This window comes from Coptis chinensis, chromosome 6, assembly GCF_015680905.1.
Source record: "Coptis chinensis isolate HL-2020 chromosome 6, ASM1568090v1, whole genome shotgun sequence".
In the NCBI taxonomy this organism is placed as follows: Eukaryota; Viridiplantae; Streptophyta; class Magnoliopsida; order Ranunculales; family Ranunculaceae; genus Coptis; species Coptis chinensis.
The window spans coordinates 30,529,207-30,548,091 of record NC_141461.1 but is presented as its reverse complement, the minus strand read 5'-3'; the positions used below and the strand labels follow the sequence as shown (position 1 = coordinate 30,548,091).

The 18,885-nt window shown below is 32.6% G+C and overlaps 1 protein-coding gene and 2 long non-coding RNA genes across 3 annotated transcripts; 1 reads left to right on the top strand and 2 right to left on the bottom strand.

Annotated features, from left to right (window-relative positions):
• The first annotated feature begins 107 nt into the window (after positions 1-107).
• On the top strand, positions 108-1,045 carry LOC147492542 (uncharacterized). Its single transcript, XR_015199254.1, has 3 exons — positions 108-240; positions 364-483; positions 936-1,045. It is a non-coding gene; the product is annotated as an uncharacterized LOC147492542 (long non-coding RNA).
• Positions 1,046-14,675: 13,630 nt separating this feature from the next.
• LOC147492541 (uncharacterized) lies at positions 14,676-15,548 on the bottom strand. Its single transcript, XR_015200271.1, has 2 exons — positions 15,228-15,548; positions 14,676-14,914 (listed from the first exon to the last, which is right to left on the bottom strand). It is a non-coding gene; the product is annotated as an uncharacterized LOC147492541 (long non-coding RNA).
• Positions 15,549-15,766: 218 nt separating this feature from the next.
• Positions 15,767-18,064, bottom strand: LOC147492540 (putative sugar phosphate/phosphate translocator At3g14410). Its single transcript, XM_086567540.1, has 5 exons — positions 17,992-18,064; positions 17,480-17,741; positions 17,126-17,394; positions 16,133-16,286; positions 15,767-16,061 (listed from the first exon to the last, which is right to left on the bottom strand). The coding sequence occupies exons 1-4, from the start codon at positions 18,062-18,064 to the stop codon at positions 16,252-16,254; spliced, it is 639 nt and encodes a 212-aa protein (XP_086423666.1). The 3' UTR covers positions 15,767-16,061; positions 16,133-16,251.
• Between the last annotated feature and the right edge of the window lie 821 nt (positions 18,065-18,885).

Genomic DNA, 18,885 nt, shown 5'->3' with positions numbered 1-18,885 from the left:
TTCCTGTTTTAGAGTATGACCTTATTCACATTTTCTATTTGCAGTGAACACACCAAAAATGTTTGGTGGAATGTGTTGCATCTGAATTGAAACACAAGACACTACATTTTTCATTGCCCGTTTGACATCTTCGAGTGGGAGGATATTGCTTAATTAGAAGTATCCCAAATTGGTGTGGAAGTTTATATCCATCATGGTGTAGAAGTTTATATCCATCATTTGGGAGAACAGGGAGAACATGTAAATTTTTTTTTTCACTTTAAGTCATTGCAGCAGAAATTTGGCCTCTACTTACGGGTCATCTAATTGTAAACATCACGTTAGTGACAGGGTTGATTTTTTTTTTTTTTTTTTTTTTTTTAGGGAACACTAGATTGCTGTGATGCTTTAACGTCCAAGGAGATGGAACATATCTATGACAAAAAATGAGTCACAAATGCAATTTGAGGATGTATTTGTTGGTGCATGAGGAGGCTGTTGTTGGTAAAGCTCTATCTTTCGATGCAGCATAAACACTCATTAATGTCTATCTGTTTTCCTACTAAGTTGATATTTAACAACCTTTTATGTTCTTCAGAGCAAAAAAATGAGTAAATGAGTTAGAATGACACCTATTACTAAATATGATCAGCCAGATGGCTCCAAATTCAAATTGTTGCTGCAAATTGTTTTTGGCGTCTTATTGTATCCATAACAACTCTATTGCAATTCAACTCTATCTTAAACTATTCCATTTTAATTTTATATGTGGTTCCTTTAGAATGGCATTGCGTTTGTTTTTTTATTCAATTCACTCAGCCTATATAGATTGGAGATTTATTGTGCCTACAACCTTTGAATTTTTTAGTCATGGCGGGACCAATTACTGCACTTCCACTAATTGACTAACATCTCTAGGTGAAGTATAACACAACTTTGATCCTTATTCTCTGCAGGCCTGCTGACTCCACAAAATTTGTCTCATGCATTCACTTGCAGCAAAACAACCAATTAAGAAAAAGATACTCGCTAAAGTCACCACTCTCCATCTCAACCTCCTTAGCAAATAGTCATCTTTGGAATTTGATGTAGCAAACTCACAGAAAGATTCTCTACATTCAACATGATGTTATCGCCTAGAGATACTTATGACGCATCTCAACAAACTAAATATGATCAGCCGAATGTTGCCAACTGTATTAATCATCTTGACCAACCAACACTTCAAATACCATCTATCCCAAGTGATTTTTTTTGTAAGGCCATGGCAATCTTTTTTTCAGAAATATCTCACAAGTAGTTAAGTATATGCATTTATGTCAGCCTATAAATTTCACTTTGTAACAAACACGTTATTGCTGTTTTGATTTGGTTCAAAAATATTATGTTACCTTTCGGAGTCAAATTTCTTAATGTCATTATTTCTATTTTCTTTGAAATTCCTTTCAAGTTTAATTATAAATTGTCATTACATCACAAACTCTGACCACATTTATCTGAATTTGTTTATTAAAGGAAAAATAAATAAATAAATTTCAACCATAACCATAGAATTACTAGCATCTTCTACCCGTTTTTAATATTTTTCAATAATTTGTGACTGAAAGTGTGAAGTATATATGTCGGACAGTATTGTTTGCAGAGATTTTGTCTAGCACATGCAACGCATGTGCCCATTTACTAGTACATTTAATTAAATTATATTTTAATTCCTTTAAATTTTTTTTGTTCAAGAAATAGTTGAATTTTCTTATTTTTTAATAGTTAAAAAGAAAAATATTAAAAACTTATATAGGGGCTAAAGTGCTAGTACTAGACCACAACCTATATAAGGCCTTTTACCACGTGGAGTAGAGAGATGGTTCTCTCTTTTTTTTTTTCTCGATAAAACCACATATTAAATTAAAGAGTAACTGGAATACAATTGAAGTCCAAACAACATCTGGGTAGCTCGTCCCTGTAAGTGGATCTACTAGCCCATTTTGCTAACTCATGAGCTTCTCCATTACAAATTTTGTTGATTCACCCAAAATATACATAATTAAAAGAAATGGCTATCATATGGATGCCTTCCACAATGTTCTGTAAGGACTGGTTGAGGGGATAATCTTCTCGTGACAGACTTTTGATCACCGTAGTATTATCTCCTTCAATCACAAAATATCCTCCTCCTAAACTTGCTGCCAACTTGACAGCCACTTCAGCAGCACAAAGTTCGCTTTCCTTAACGGACCTTGCCTTAAAACGACTGACCGCAACAGCTACTAGTACCCCATGTTCATTCCAAGCCATAGCAACTCCTGCCCCAGTTTGTTTCTCTTTATTGAAAGCTCCATCAAACCTAATATTCATAAAATCAATTGGATGAGATATAGAATTACTTGCATGTGAAATATTACTCATATTATAGTTATATGTATTACTGTTGAAGCTAGAAGAGGATGAATTATCATTGGAGTTAGTATTCCTTCTTAAAGATAAGATAAAGATTCCTCTCTTTCAAAAGCTTTGAGCCTTCTCTGCCTCCTCCCTCCTCATAACTCTTTTCTCAAACTTCTGGAGGTTTATGTTATCCCAAATAGTTTGCAGAAGAGTACATGCATATACTCCCATACAGGGTTGGCTTGAGGGCAGGCCAACTAGGTGGCCGCCTAGGGCCCCCAGCTTGTTGGTCAAATTATGGGCCCCCAAGTATAATCGTATACCCACTAAACCACATGTAAAGGACTCAAGGTTGTTCAGTTCAGTTAAATTATATGCAGTCTAGTCCACTCAAACATTGGCCAACGTCCCCTTGTGTAAAGACTTGTTTTTTTTATCAATAATATAAACCCCTTTTAAGAAACTCGCCTTGGGCCCCTCAAAGTTCAGGGCCGACCCTGCTCCCATATTTGCAATATATTTATCCTTGCTATTACTCCATTCCAGGATCTCATCTACCCATCTTCTAACTTTCCAATCTTTACGTACTTCTGTTCTAATACCTAATGGTGAAGCAAACCAAATGCCCTTAGCCCATTGGCATTCGAAAAAGAGGTGTTCTATGGTTTCATATTCTTTAGAACAGAAAGGACATAAGATATCATAATTCTTTATTCTATTCTTTATCCTGTCCCCAGTGAGAAGGATATTAAGATATATTTTTCACAAAAGCATTTGTTCTCTTGCTGCCAAATTAGTCTTCCAAATCCTTTTAATAGACTTAGTGTGGAAACTTGAGTCATGTTCTTTCCACTGATCTTGGTTAATCAGGTTGAAAGCTGACTTGACATTGAAACAACCTTTCTTATTTGGCCACCAAATGAGTTTATCAGCCCCAGCCTGAGGCCTGATGTGTACCTCATTGATGATAAATACAATCATAGAATCGAAAACCCCCCTTATGAACTGCTGATTCCAGCCAGAACCATCATCCAACATAAGGTGGTTAACAGTAGAGAGATGGTTCTCAATGTGGGAACATGTAATAAATAAATTGTTAGACAGAAGGCTTGCCGGCTTGGCCAGTTAGCCTACCAAACTGTGTTTTTCAGCATTACTCTGGCTTCTGATTGGTTATTTTTCTTGACAAAAAGCAACAAAATGATCTGAAAAGTCATATAGCGCATTCTTAGTCATTGGAAACTGCACACACTTTAGGAATTTAGTGCTAAAGTACAAAAGCACGATTTGAGAGCGCAAATGTAACCCAAGGTACATGTTTTAGGGTTGCTAAGGTTTGACACAATTTCTTGGATCAAACACAATAGAATTAACAAAAGATATAGTATCAAAAACAACTCAACAATAAACTTAAAATAATAAATACAATGCATAAATAAAAAAGAAAACGAGAACTTTATCGTGGTTTGGCAAATGCGCCTATGTCCACACTGATTTTTGTTAATGGTGTTGCTGGTGTTGTTTGGAGATTACATGAGATTGAAAAAGAGAATAAAAGTTCCTCTCCCACAATTTTAGTGTCTATGATAAAGTACCGACTTATTTTGAATATATCCTCAAAATATAGTTAAAAACAATTAAACAAAAAATAACATCACAAAATATATAATAGAAAATGAAAAAAAAATAAAAAATAACGGCAAAACAATAATGACAATATTTTAAAAATATATAATACTGAATGAAACTAATGTCAAAAAACAATTAATGGGGAACCGAAAACTGGATGCAAATGCATCGAACTAATCTCAAATAATATTTAACAAGAAATTGGAAACTGGTCAAAAAACAATTAATGGGGAACCGAAAACTGAATGCAAATGCATCAAACTAATCTTAAATAATATTTAACAAGAAATTGGAAAATGGATGCAAATGCAAGCATTAAACTAATCTTAAAAAGTAATTAATAGAAAATTGGAATATGGATACAACTGCATTAAACTAACCTCAAAGAATAATTAACGAAAAATCAAAACTTGGATGCAAATACATCAAACTAACATAAAAAAAATAATTATCGAAAAATCGGAAACTGGATACAAATGCATTAAGCTAACCCTCAAAGATTAAATTAATGGGAAATCAGAAACTGGATGCAACTGCATTGAACTAACCTCAAAGAAAAATTAATTATAAATTGGAAACATGATGCAAATGCTTGGAACTAATCTTAAAAAATAATTAATGGGAAATCAAAAATCGGATGCAACTGCACTGAACTAATCTCAAAAATTAAACTTGATGCAAATGCATTGAACTAACCTCATTAAATAGTTAACGGGAAATCGGAAACTGGATGCAAATTCATTGAACTAACCTCAAACAATAATTAACGGAAAATAAAAAACTAGATGCAAATGCAATTTTATCAAATAATAAATGAGAAATCGAAAACTGGATGCAAATGAATTAAACTAATCTCATAGAACAATTAACGAGAAATCAGAAACTGGAGGCAAATGCATTAAAGTGACCTCAAAGAACAATTAACAGGAAATTGGAAATTAGATGCAAATGTATTGAACTAACCGAAAAGAATAATTAAAGAAAAATCAGAAACTTGATACAACTACATTGAACTGATTTAAAAAAATAAACAATGGGAATTGGAAATTGGATGCAACTGCATTGAACTAATCTCAAAATATAAATAATAGAAAATCAGGAACTGGATGCAAATGCATTGAACTAACCTCAAAACATAGTTGAGTTATATGTTGTGAGAATATCTCGATAAATATAGTTTTACATTTAAAATAGTGTTTATCTTATCTCTTTCCATATGATTGTGAACTCCTTGCTATTCAAGTAGTTTCAATATATACGAACTTAGGCAATCTCACAAAACTTCAATCAAACTTTTATTATTAAACAACAAAATGAAGTTGAAGGGTTTTATCAAATGTGAGTTATTTTTTTAATAGAGAGTGAGGTTTTCACGTTATAAGAAATTTGGTTGAGTGATCAATACAATATTAATATATATTAGTTTTGCATATTTGCAAATATTTTTCAGAATAATTAATATAACAACACCCATTTATAGATAATCTTTAAAAATTCTACATAGTGAGTCATGCATAATTTAAAGAATAATTAATGGAAAATTAGGAACTGGATAATCTTCGATGATCCCACATAGTAAATCAAGCATAATTTACTTTTTATGTCATGTTGCAATGACACTCTAATATGAGAGTTGGTTTTTTTTTTCTCTCCTATGTGACACTCTAATATGAAAGATAATCCCACGTACATGTAACCTCTTTGGAGAGTTTGAGTGTATTTCTAATTCTTATATATTTGATCAAATAAAAAAAATTGCTAAAAAATAGGTGATTTATAGAAACTAATTCCCTATTACAAATCATACAATTTTCGTGCCTATAATAAAACACCGACTTATTTCGAATATATTCTTAACACAACCTCAAAACATAGTTAAAAACAATTATACAAAAAATAACATCACAAAATATATAATAGAAAATGAAGAAAAAAAATAACGGCAAAGCAATAATGACAAATATTTTAAAAAATATATAATATTGAATGAAACTAACGTTAAAAAATAATTAATGGGGAACCAAAAACTGAATGCAAATGCATCGAACTAACCTCAAATAATATTTAACGAGAAATCGGAAACTGGATGCAAATGGAAACATTAAACTAATCTTAAAAAGTAATTAATAGAAAATTGGAATATAGATACAACTGCATTAAACTAACCTCAAAAAATAATTAACGGAAAATCAAAACTTGGATGCAAATACATCAAACTAACATAAAAAATTAATTGTCGAAAAATCGGAAACTAGATGCAAATGCATTGAGCTAATCCTCAAAGATTAAATTAACGGGAAATCGGAAACTGGATGCAATTGCATTAAACTAACCTCAAAGAAAAATTAATTATAAATTGGAAACATGATGCAAATGCGTGGAACTAATCTTAAAAAATAATTAATGAGAAATCGGAAACTGGATGCAACTGCACTGAACTAATCTCAAAATAAACTGGATGCAAATGCATTGAACTAATCTCAAGAAATAATTAATGGAAAATCGGAAACTAGATGCAAATTCATTGAACTAACCTCAAACAATAATTAACGGAAAATCGAAAACTAGATGCAAATGCAACTTTATCAAATAATAAACGAGAAATCGGAAACTGGATGCAAATGCATTAAACTAATCTCATAGAATAATTAACGTGAAATAAAAACTGGATGCAAATGCAATGAACTGACCTCAAAGAACAATTAATAGGAAATTGAAAATTGGATGCAAATGTATTGAACTAATCGAAAAGAATAATTAATGAGAAATTAGAAACTGGATGCAACTGCATTGAATTGATTTCAAAAAATAAATAACTGGAATTGGAAATTGGATGCAACTATATTGAAATAACCTTAAAATATAAATAATGGAAAATCAGAAATTTGATGCAAATGCATTGAACTAACCTCAAAACATAGTTGAGTTATATATTGTGGAAATGTCTCGATAAGTATAGTTTCGCATTTAAAATGGTGTTTATCTTATCTCTTTCCGTATGATTGGGAAATCCTTGCTATTCAAGTAGCTTCAATATATATGAACTTCACCTTATTAGGCAATCTCACAAAACTTAAATCAAACTTCTATTATTAAACAACAAAACGAAGTTGAAGGGTTTTATCAAATGTGAGTTCTTTTTATTTAATGGAGAGTGAGGTTTTCACGTTATAAGAAATTTGGTTGAGTGATCAATATAATATTAAAATATAATAGTTCTGCATATTTGCAAATATTTTTTCAGAATAATTAATATAACAACACCCGTTCATAGATAATCTTTAAAGATTCCACGTAGTGAGTCATGCATAATTTAAAGAATAATTAATGGGAAATCAGGAACTGGATAATCTTCGATGATCCCACATAGTAAATCAAGCATAATTTACTTTTTATGTCATGCTTGCAAGGACAATATAGATAGATCAGTAGAAGTTGGTATTACACACCACATTGGATAATTAAAAGGAAATTAGAAACTGGATTCAAATACATAACTGAGCTCAAAGAGTAATTAATGGAAAATCGAAAACTTTATGCAAATGCAATAAACTAAACTAAAAAAAGTAATTAACTAGAAATCGAAAACTGGGTGCAATTGCATTAAACTAATGTCAGATAATAACTAACGGGAAATTAGAAATTAAATGCAAATCCTTGAAAAATATTTAACAGGAAATCGGAAACGGTATGCAAATACATCAAACAAACCTCATATAATAATTAACTGGAAACTGGATGCAAATGCATTGAACTAAACTCAAAAAATAATTAACAGATAATCAAAAACCGAATGTAACTGCATTGAACTAACCTCATAGAATAATTGGTGGGAAATCTGAAACTAAATGCAAATGCATTGAAATAATCTAAAAGAATAATTAACGGGAAATCAGAAACCGGATATAATAATTGCATTGAACTAACCTCAAAGCATAAATAATCGAAAACTAGATGCAGATATATTGAACTAACCTTAAAGAGTTATTAATGAGATATATGAAATTTGATCAAAATGCAATGAACTAATCTCAAAGACTAATTAACGAAACATTGAAAAATGCATGAAACTGTACTGAACTAACCTAAATGAATAATTAACGGGAAATTATAAATTTGATGTAACTGCATTGAACTAACCTCAAAAAATAATTAATAGGAAATCGGAAACTTGATGCAAATGCATTGAATTAACCTCAAAGAACAATTAACATAAAATCGAAAATTGAATGCAACTACATTGAATTAACCTCAAAAATAATTAACGGAAAATAAAAAACTGGATGCAACTGCATTAAACTAAAATAAGATATTAACTATCTGAAAATCAGAAATTGGATGCAAATACATTGAAATAACCTCAAAAAATAGTTAACTGGAAATCGAAATCGGATGTAACTGCATCGCACTGACCTCAAAACTATAAATGTCCACTTTTTTAGCCTTCTCACATGAGTAATTACAAGTAATTAGGAACTCAAAACGAAAGTGATTGAGTTTATAAAAATAGACTCTTACATGTATGCAAACTGTATAGAAATTGTAAACTATCGAACTAACCTAGAAAAACAATTAACGGGAAATCAAAAACTGGTTATAGATGTATTGAACTAACCTCAAAGAGTAATTAATAGGAGATTGGAACCTGGATGCAAATGCAATGAAGTAATCTCAAATACTAATTAACAAAATATCGAAAACTGGATGCAACTGTACTGAATTAACCTTAATGAATAACTAACAAAAAATCATAAAGTGGATGCAATTGCACTGAACTAACCTCAAATAATAATTAACGGATGCAATGTACTACATTAAACTAACATCAAAGAATAATTAATAGAAAATCAGAAACTTGATGCAAATATATTGAACTAATAACCCTAAAACATATTTGTATTATATGAGGGGGAATAAATGTCTTGACAAATATAGTTTTGCATTTAAGTAGTGTTTATCATAATTCTTTTATTGTGATTGAGAATGTCTTGCTATTCAAGTAGCTTCAATATTATCTTCGCCACATTGGGTATTCTCATAAAACTTCAATCAAACTTCTATTGTTAAACTAACAATAAAAAGAAGTCGATGAGTTTTATCAAGGTTTGATGCTTCATTTTTATAGAGAGTGGTGCAAGAAATTTAAATGAGTAATTAATATAATTTTCATATCTTATAGCTATGCATAATTACTAATATTTTTTAGAATAATTTAATATAATGGCACCCTTTCGTAGGACACGTTCATGTGATAAATTTTTTTAAGTGGGAGTAGTGTATTCTTTGATGATATGAAAACAATCAATCTGTTTTAGTGATTTGTACACATTAGTACGTAAACTGACCGTTGATGATTACCGCTAAATCACCCTAAATCTAATAAAAATATTATACAAGCTAGATCGAGTTTAAGATAATTCCATTTGAAAATTACGGATTAATATCCTAAACCACAAAGTGAAGAGACTATCTCAATTTGATCTCTTAGTTTCCAAGTACTTATGTACCATAATCGTTGCTCATTAACGTCTTTCGGTTTGTTTTCAATAAAAATATATTCTGAGTCGAAAATTTGCCGCTAAATCATCATAAATATAAGAAAACTATTATACAAGCTAGATCTAGTTTAAGATAATTCTATTTGAAAATTACGGATTAATATCCTAAACCACAAAGTGAAGAGGCTATCTTAATTCGATCCCTTAGTTTCCAAGTACTTATGCACTATAATCGCTGCTCATTAACGTATTTCGATCGGTTTATTTTCCATAAAAATATATTTTGATTTGAAAATTTGCCGCTAAATTACCATAAATATAAGAAAACTATTATACAAGCTAGATCGAGTTTAAGATAATTCTATTTGAAAATTGTGGATTAATATCCTAAACCACAAAGTGAAGAGGCTTTCTCAATTTGATCCCTTAGTTTCCAAGTACTTATGTACCATAATCGCTACTCATTAACGTATTTCGGTTTATTTTCAATAAAAATATATTATGATTCGAAAATTTGCCGCTAAATCACCATAAATCTAAGAAAACTATTATACAAGTTAGATCGAGTTTAAGATAATTCTATTTGAAAATGATGGATTAATATCCTAAACCACAAAGTGAAGAGGCTATCTCAATTTGATTCCTTAGTTTCCAAGTACTTATGCACCATAATCGCTACTCATTAACGTATTTCGGTTTATTTTCAATAAAAATATATTCTGATTCGAAAATTTGTGTGAGACATTTTGTAAAGCCGGCCTTTTCAGCACACACAATATTTAATAGATCTCGGCCGTATGCCCGGGTCCAAAATCTAGTAGCCTCCCCTATATTCACGCTGCATTAAAAACCTCCCCATTTTTGAGTAACCTCCCTATATTCACCTATGCTGGACTTGCTAAATAATGACTCCCCATTTTTGAAAAAATAATATTTATATATATATATATATATATATATATATATATATATATATATATATATATATATATTATTTATTCAAATAGCCTTTATATATAAATATATATATATATATATATATATATATATATATATATATATATATATTGATAGCTAATGATTCATTGCTTATAATATATGTATACTTTGTTTGAAGGGTTTATGTTTTTCTAATTTTTTTAAGGGGTTTTATTTCTAGTTTTGGGTTATTATTGTTCATGTTGCAATAAGTTGTCAGGTTGCCGATGAAAAAGTATGGCACCTAGTAGCACCTTCTGGCGAATGCTTGCGTCGCGGGTTTTATCTAGAACTAAAGATTGGGAGTTGCATTGATCCCATCAATTATTGTTCAAAAATTGCTGGTTCTAGCAACATGACATTCTGGCCAGAGCCTATTCCAGAGGGCATGCAAGTACACAATCCAAGGTATACTATCGGGCATGTGGTCTAATCCATACCATATCGACATCATCGCACTTTTATGCAACTAAAGAACAAAATATTTATGATTCAGGTGTATTTCATGCAACACTCAAAAGAGGCTTCAGTGTTAGAACTATATCTTGGCTTCTGACAGGAAGCAGATGCAAGTCTTTGAACCATCCTTACCACTTCAGCAGTATCATTTAAATAGTATCTGGCCTTGCTCGGCTTCTACCCAACTGTACATGCAAAAAAATTTCGAGCTATTGTAAGTGATGGATTAAAAGCTGCACTTGATATAACTTCAAACATGTCCTCGCCAGATCTGTATTGAATGCTCACATATTCTATAAATGTTGACAACCATGCACCAACAACATTCAACTTAGCAGTAAATCCACATTTTTTCACCCTACTAAAACAAACCCTTATCTAGGACTTAAACAAAGATAAATAATTTCAATATTAAGGAAGTCTGAAAATGCTTGCCGAAGTATCTTACTTTCGATCAGATTGATTACATTGACATCCAAGTAGCTTATATATAATGAATCTTTACAAAACAGAACATACACATATTTGGCTAATTGAGTTATGGCAGCACAGATGCTACTGTAAGCTCTGCCAATTACAAACACCATCAACTTGGACGTGTTCTGGATCATAGCTTGGCTTGTTCTCGAAGTTGCTCTTGTTTAGAAGATAAAAAAAACCTAATCAGAAGTAGTTTTCCAAAAAAAAAAAAAAAAAAGAGAGTAATCCTAGTTGAGAAAGCAAAACAACAAAATCAGGAAAAACCAACTTAGATAGAATAATGCTAAAGTATTCAAGTCGAACATAGTTTGGACACTCAATGATCTGACTCAAGAACCTCCATGTTGAGCCATCTGAAGGACTTTCCAGGTAAAATAGACATTTGAAACAACCAAGCTAAGATACTAACCTAATTAACTTTCCGTCTTCTCGTGTTAATAATAACATGTGATGCCCAAATACATTTTTGAGATATAAATGATGTGACTATTTTAATGGTTTGTTCTATATATCATTTAAGCAGTGATTGTACTTATTTAGCCAAAATAAAATGGAGTAATTGAACTTGATAATAGAAATGCCAATAGGTATGTTCATCATGCTACTTGAAATATTAATTTCCATGAGTTTGTATCTGACCGCAAAAGAAAAACGCATGCTTCAGTTTAATAAGATCAACTTGAATCCCCTGCTATCCGAGGAAAATTAACTTTTATGAAGAATTTAGTATCGTCGTATTGGACAGAACTTTGTTATTTCTCCATTAAGGATGTAATTCCATTATTTTCATCATTACTCTCTTTTTTGCTTCAATCAACCGCCAAATTAAGGAAGATGGATACTGCATAAACTAATTAAACCCACTAATACAAACCTCCATTACAAAGAAAGCATGAAACCCATATGGAACTCTATTTGGGAGCTCAATGACAACAACATGATCTGGTGACATTGTTTTTACATCAATGACATTTACTGAGGATTTTCTGCAGAGAAAAAAAGCAAATGACATTAATGACATTATATAAAAGCTCAACATGAATATAATAATCAGTCAAATAACATAAGAAATTAGGAATATAGGAATCAATAATGAACAAATTTCCTAGCATTGTTCACACGTTCTATCCATAATTTGGATAGTATGCACATAACGGAATCATCGTCACTCTATTCGCATAACTATAAACACATAGGCGTCTCAAGAAAGATAATACATTGAAGAAGCTGCAATAACCCAACTGATTTTCTTAGGTTCTTAACTGCTAGCATTTAAGTGTTTCACCTTTATGGAAGAAGAGCAACCCCAACAGTAAACAAAAACAATGTAAAAACCGAAGAAACTCCTTCACCAAAACAAAACCAACCAAAATAAGCAGAAAACAGAACACAAAAATTTGAAAAAATGAACATGTCCTTAAGCATATGGCCACCCTCACAACGCACACGTGAGGCCGTAACAAACCGATTAATTGAAACCCTATCAACACCCTATATTCTCTCCAAGAGTTACAGCTCATTATAAGCCGACGAAATTTCTTCAGCCGCTAAAATAATCGAAGAAGAAGCTTTTACAGTCGCTAGTTCTTCTTTTTTATCTGATTCAAAAATGGGTGGTGAAGAAGATTAAAAAGAAGAAGAAGATGGGATTGTGATTCTTCAGATCTATTTTAAAGAAATTAGTAAGAGGATGTTGGAAGCTGTTAAAACCAAAACAGTGGCGAATGTTTCTCCTGACCAAAGTGAGCTTGTGGTGGGTGTTTAGTCCTATTTGTAATACTACCTTCATTAGGTCATTCTGCAAGACTTATTTTTTGAACTCCTATTTAGTTTTTTTTTTCTCGCAGCTTTTTTCTTTTTTTTATCGGCAGTTTTTTTCCTCGTAATCTTCCTTATTTCTCTCTTGATTTTCAGAGAGAAGTACTTTTGTAGTTTTGTTTTTTTGTCATCCTGAATTCCTGATTTCTCGTGAGTAAAAAGTAAATACTTAAAATTTGCTGACGTGGACACCCTCAGAGATGAGGAAAAGGGAATGCTATTATATATATATAAAGATAAGTGAAGAGCAAGTATTCGGCCAGCAAGTTTAATAATCTCTAGGTCCACTGCACGGTGGCAAAAATATATATTAACCGAAACTTGGGGAATGCCAGCTTCTAATCATTTCACCAAGTGATGCACAAAAGCTTTTTCACAATCAAGTATCTGTAGGATGGATGGACTTTGAATCTGCTCTCCTTTAGTAGTATTGTAGTACCCTATATACAGTAGTACTCCATTGGTTAATTTCAAGTGAATTCAGTGATTCAAGTCTAGTGTTTTCTATGCCTGGCTAAAGAAATTGTTCTTTTAACCTTGTAGAATAGGGTAATCTATGAACTTTATCTCTATATGTAATGCTGGAGGATGAGGATGTACGACTACTGAGTGTATTATTGAGCAGTGTACTTCTGCTTATAATCGACAAACAATGTTGATATCTCTTAAAAAAGTAAAAAAGAAAAATGCTTAACCATCTGACAATAGCATACAAAATAACTAAAGATTTGGATGGAAGCAAACATATTATTGTGGAAAAAAAAGATCAACATCATATGTCAATGAACTCACTAACGACTAAAAAGTAGAAACATGGTTTTAGAATGTAAACAAACCTAGTAAAATAAGTTATTCCCCTAACAGCTACAGTTGAATGACATCAAGTGGAAGCTTGATTATGCTAATAATTCCCAAGTACCAACCCACACTACAATAGATGAGGTCTTTTGCAACGCTTTAAAGCGTTGCAGAATATTGAAAAACTGTAGCAAAATATCTTTTGCAACACTTTCAAAAGCATCGTGGGGACGTTGCTGCTGCAAAAGTCATAAGCACTTGCTACGCATGGAAGTGTTGCTAATGTCTTATAAGCATAGCAATTGATTTTCCACCCGTCTGTCCTCCAAATAAATATTATTTAATATAAAATATATTAGCAACGCTTTAGCCGTTGCAAAAGATGTACTCTACTTTGGCAACACTTTCATTGTGTGCCAAATGCTTATGCCTTTACCAACACTTTACAGTATTGCAAATAGTTGCAGCTGTGGTACTATGAATCAACCTTTGGCCACCCTTTTATGTGTTGCAGAAAGTTATTGCTGATGAAAAGCTTGATTTTGAAATTAGTTCAATTTTATTCGGAAATCCTATTTTATAATTTATTAAACATCATATGAGACATAAAACATTCAAACACATCTTAATCAACAAAAAAATTGACAAGTTCAATAAAAAGAAATCATACTTCTTACATTCCAAATACAAAAGTATCATTACAAGCATTAGATGTTTAAAAGATGTGAAGTTCAATGCATCACTACAATTATCCTTTTCATCACTTAGTACTCCTAAAATATTAATGTCTATTGAACCGTTGTTGAGCATTCAATTCTTCCATTGGACTCGCAAATCCTCCCTCGAATCTATACATACGACATCAGTACCCCACTGCTTCAATGTGGTGAACTCTGCAATTGCAAAAATGCTAACAATAAAATTCATATCTAATTTGCAATATACTCAAAGAAGTATTTAAACGTCAACAAACATGCGTAAGTTATAAAATGCACAAGTAGTAGTCCATATATGAAGAGCCTTTTAAGAAATAAGAACTAACTTCAGATAGCATATGTGAAATGATAATTTAAAGATTTGGTAGCATTTTCGCAAACACCCCTATAACTTTGTTATCCTTTTTACGTAAGTGTTTTTTGTGAAACACTATTATACATGAAGAATTGTTAGGTGTTTCAAATATCACATGCATGGTTTATTACTTACATGCTGAATTATAGATGTAACATACTACATTCCCCATCTATCGCTTTAGATGAGACAGTAAGCATGCCAGCCCTGCAGGTAATGAATACATTAAGCACACAGTTCAGACAATGGAATAATACATCCATTTTTTACCCTCAGAAAAATAGAAGTTACAATGTGAAAAAAGCTTCAGACAACCACCAAAAAAAGAAAAGAAAATATATTTGTATACTTGTATAGTGAGCTAGTATTAGAGGAAATAATGTAACTGTACTTCAAGCAAAGCCCGGACCCTCGGAAGGATGAAACCAAGTAACCTCATCCACGACTTAAGCACCTTGAGTTATGAAAGATAGTAAAATTGTTTGACAATAAGAATTAGCCACTTTTTTAATCATCTATAAAATTGCCTATAGAGGTGGGGGACGGAAAAGGTCTATTGAGCTTAAAGAAGCCCGGTTCAATAAGTTGTTAAAATGGCAGCAAAGTGAACTCCTAGTAATATTTTATTTTCAATGCAAGGAGAAATTCATTGACTTGGGTTAGATCATATTTGGGAATGCTGAAGTGATCTAGGTTCTGCCTCCAATGTTGACATCAGTAGGATTCGAAGAAATATGACAACTTATGGGCAGAACTTCTGCAACTATTTGGCGACCTGCAGAACCATGGAGCACAAGAAAGATCCAATGGCAATGTCACACCCACGTGTTATTGGACAATGCATTAGATACTCGCACATCAATAAGACCGCTGGTGTCATGACAACATGATGGAAATCAGAGCATGGAAATATCATGGACCATATCCTCAAAATAAATAATGTCTTCATAGAAGGCCAAGAACTCGTCACTGCAACATCTATGTGCATTAGTAAAAAAAAACTAGTACAAAGACGTTGTTTTATTTAAGCTGGAAAGTACCTCACAAAATTGAGTTATGGTTTGATGTATGTGTCGCCGAGCACAAATTGGTGCAAAGTACGGAGTGTCCATGCTCATCTCCATCAATGGTTTAACCAACAAGTTCAAGAGTTTGAAGTTCAATGGCTTCTTATCCGCAATGACAACCAAAATACTACAATAAGACACCATAAAAAACCTAAGAAAAAAATAACAATTCATTACAAGAACACTTGTTTTTCTTTTTATTAAATGCCAAGCTTGTCACATACTCGAGTGCAACTCAAACTTAGATCCAGGTATGCCAGACTAAAAACTAAGCTTAATTGAACATCAGGGTGAATTTTAAGGTCACAAGCACAGCCCAAAAGATGATTAACTTAAGAACTTGTGTTCTGACACAAAATCACCCTTGTGTCAAGCAACCCCAAAAATGTGTAGTAATTGTTACCTAAAAGAAACTGAAGTTTTAACTGCACTATTTTATACTATTATTACCCCCCCCCACACACACACACACACACAAAAACACGGTCAACCCAAGTTGACTTTTTTTCTTGTATGTACTTAGGGGGGAGACCCTAATTTTCCCATCTAGTGAGGGGGAAATCCTAATTGGCTCATCTAGGGGGTAATATTCGTTAACCCAAATTATAATTTGTAACTCTTTTCCTACGAATTTGAAAGCAAGTACTCAGAGATTGTGGAAAGCCCGCTGAGGTAAACTTGAAAATAGCAAGAGAATATGGATATGCAAAACAAGTACTATAGTCTATAGGACTTAGAGACAATTTACAATTTAATAGGAGGAAAACAAAACTTAATAGCCAGAATGAGATTGAGATTGTGTCTTCTATGTCTTTACAATATATGTAGATTTTTTTTTTGGGTGTGTGTGTGTGTGTGTGTGTAGGGGAGGGGGTTGATGGTTAAACAGTCACATGCATTAGGTTATGATAACCCATACGTCCTCTTCAAATGACAATATTAAAAAGGGTTTTTGCAGTTACTTACAAATTCCATAACCAAATAGGTTTATAACAGTTAGCTTTGTGTCAACAAACATAAGGGCTGACAGTAGGACGACCACCCAATCCTTGACAACTCCCGCGACATGAATAGTCAATGCACTTGTGTGTGAGATGACAAGGAACACCGATAGATTCAGTGCAAAAGTACAAAGGGAATTGAGGGTCAGCACAAGAGGTTGAAAACTCCATGGCCCATTCGCATTCATCTTTGGCAGCTCTAGGAATATCCATGGGATGAAGAGGCATAGAGCACTGCAGAAAACAATATTTTGTCATGGAGGCATCTTTTCACATAAGAGCTGGAAATCAAACTTAGGAAAGAAAGTTCTACACATACCTGCACGGACTGACATAGTACATTACAGATATAGGATTTAGTTTGAGACCCTTCCTTTTCACAAATATCTCCATGAAAATTACCCTCAACGCCTCTCCAACAACACCTCCCACTTGGTAAACCACTCCGATCCAGTTAACATTTACTTCTCCATATGAAGCAACAAGAACACCAAAACTGATCAACGACATTATGAAAAACATTCTGCAGCTCATAAGTTCAAGTCCTGCTGCTACTCCAAGAATAAAGACCGTTACATGCACTGCACATTTGAAAGATTACATTATGAACAATTGCCCCAATAAATGGCTGTATACAGGTAAGAAGAACACTTCAGACTGTGTGAAGGTTGGGATACTTCAATCTCTAGCCGTGTAACAATTACCCCAGCTGACGCAGGGGCACTTGGACATACTTACATGGACAGATTTGACTCACGTACATTCTTACATTAAAGGTAATAACATAGGCACATAGCTATACAGGGGTAGTTGAGTTTGGAGAAAACATACTGATAGCTTTCAACATTTGTGCGAATGCAACAAAAATATACATATATGCAGTGTTCCCCAGCCACAACGTCATCGCAAACATTGCACCAATTGGGATTATTGGCTACACATTGTAAGTGTAGCAAATAATTTCGTAGCAAAAAATCCCATTTCTTGTAGTGCCAGCATTCCTTCATTAGAAGTTCCAATTACATTCGATAAAAGCATGTTAGGAGCAATGTAGCTCAAACTAAATTGAAACGTTGAAAATGAATTAACCATGAATTATATGTTGTTCTAGGAAGCAACAGTGTTTGAGTATATTAAATCAACATGGCAAACAGTAAAGTATATGTATGCAATAAAATAGTCAATAAATGAATTTACATGGACCATATAGCCAGGACGTTGATATGATGGTTTTTTCAAATGTGACCAGATTGCAATTATGCGAACAACATTGAAAGAGTGGATATATGAATGTATATATGGAGGGGCCAGATGTTTTACCATACAACCAATCTTTAAAGGACACATGATAATTCCCGTTTCCGATTCTCCTCAATAGGAATATCCTGCAAGGCTTGCTTAATCTCTTCTAAACTCTGATGCTGGAAAGTAATTGTGGTGTTAGAAGGAAAAGCTGTGGATAACAGCATGGTAAACCTCAAGCAGTAATCAATATAATTCAGTAAACATACATTTTTCTGCTGAGATGCCATGTAAACCATAGGTAATGGGAAAGGATTTTGTCATGTGAACGGTGATGATTCTTCTCCAAACCAGTTAGGAATCTGCATACCAAGAAAATTAAAGAAATGTTTTAAAAAAATAATAATAACATTAATAATATAAGAGTATAAAGTGCTTAGATATTTCTATACAATGTCCCCATTGGAAAAAGCACAACTCAAG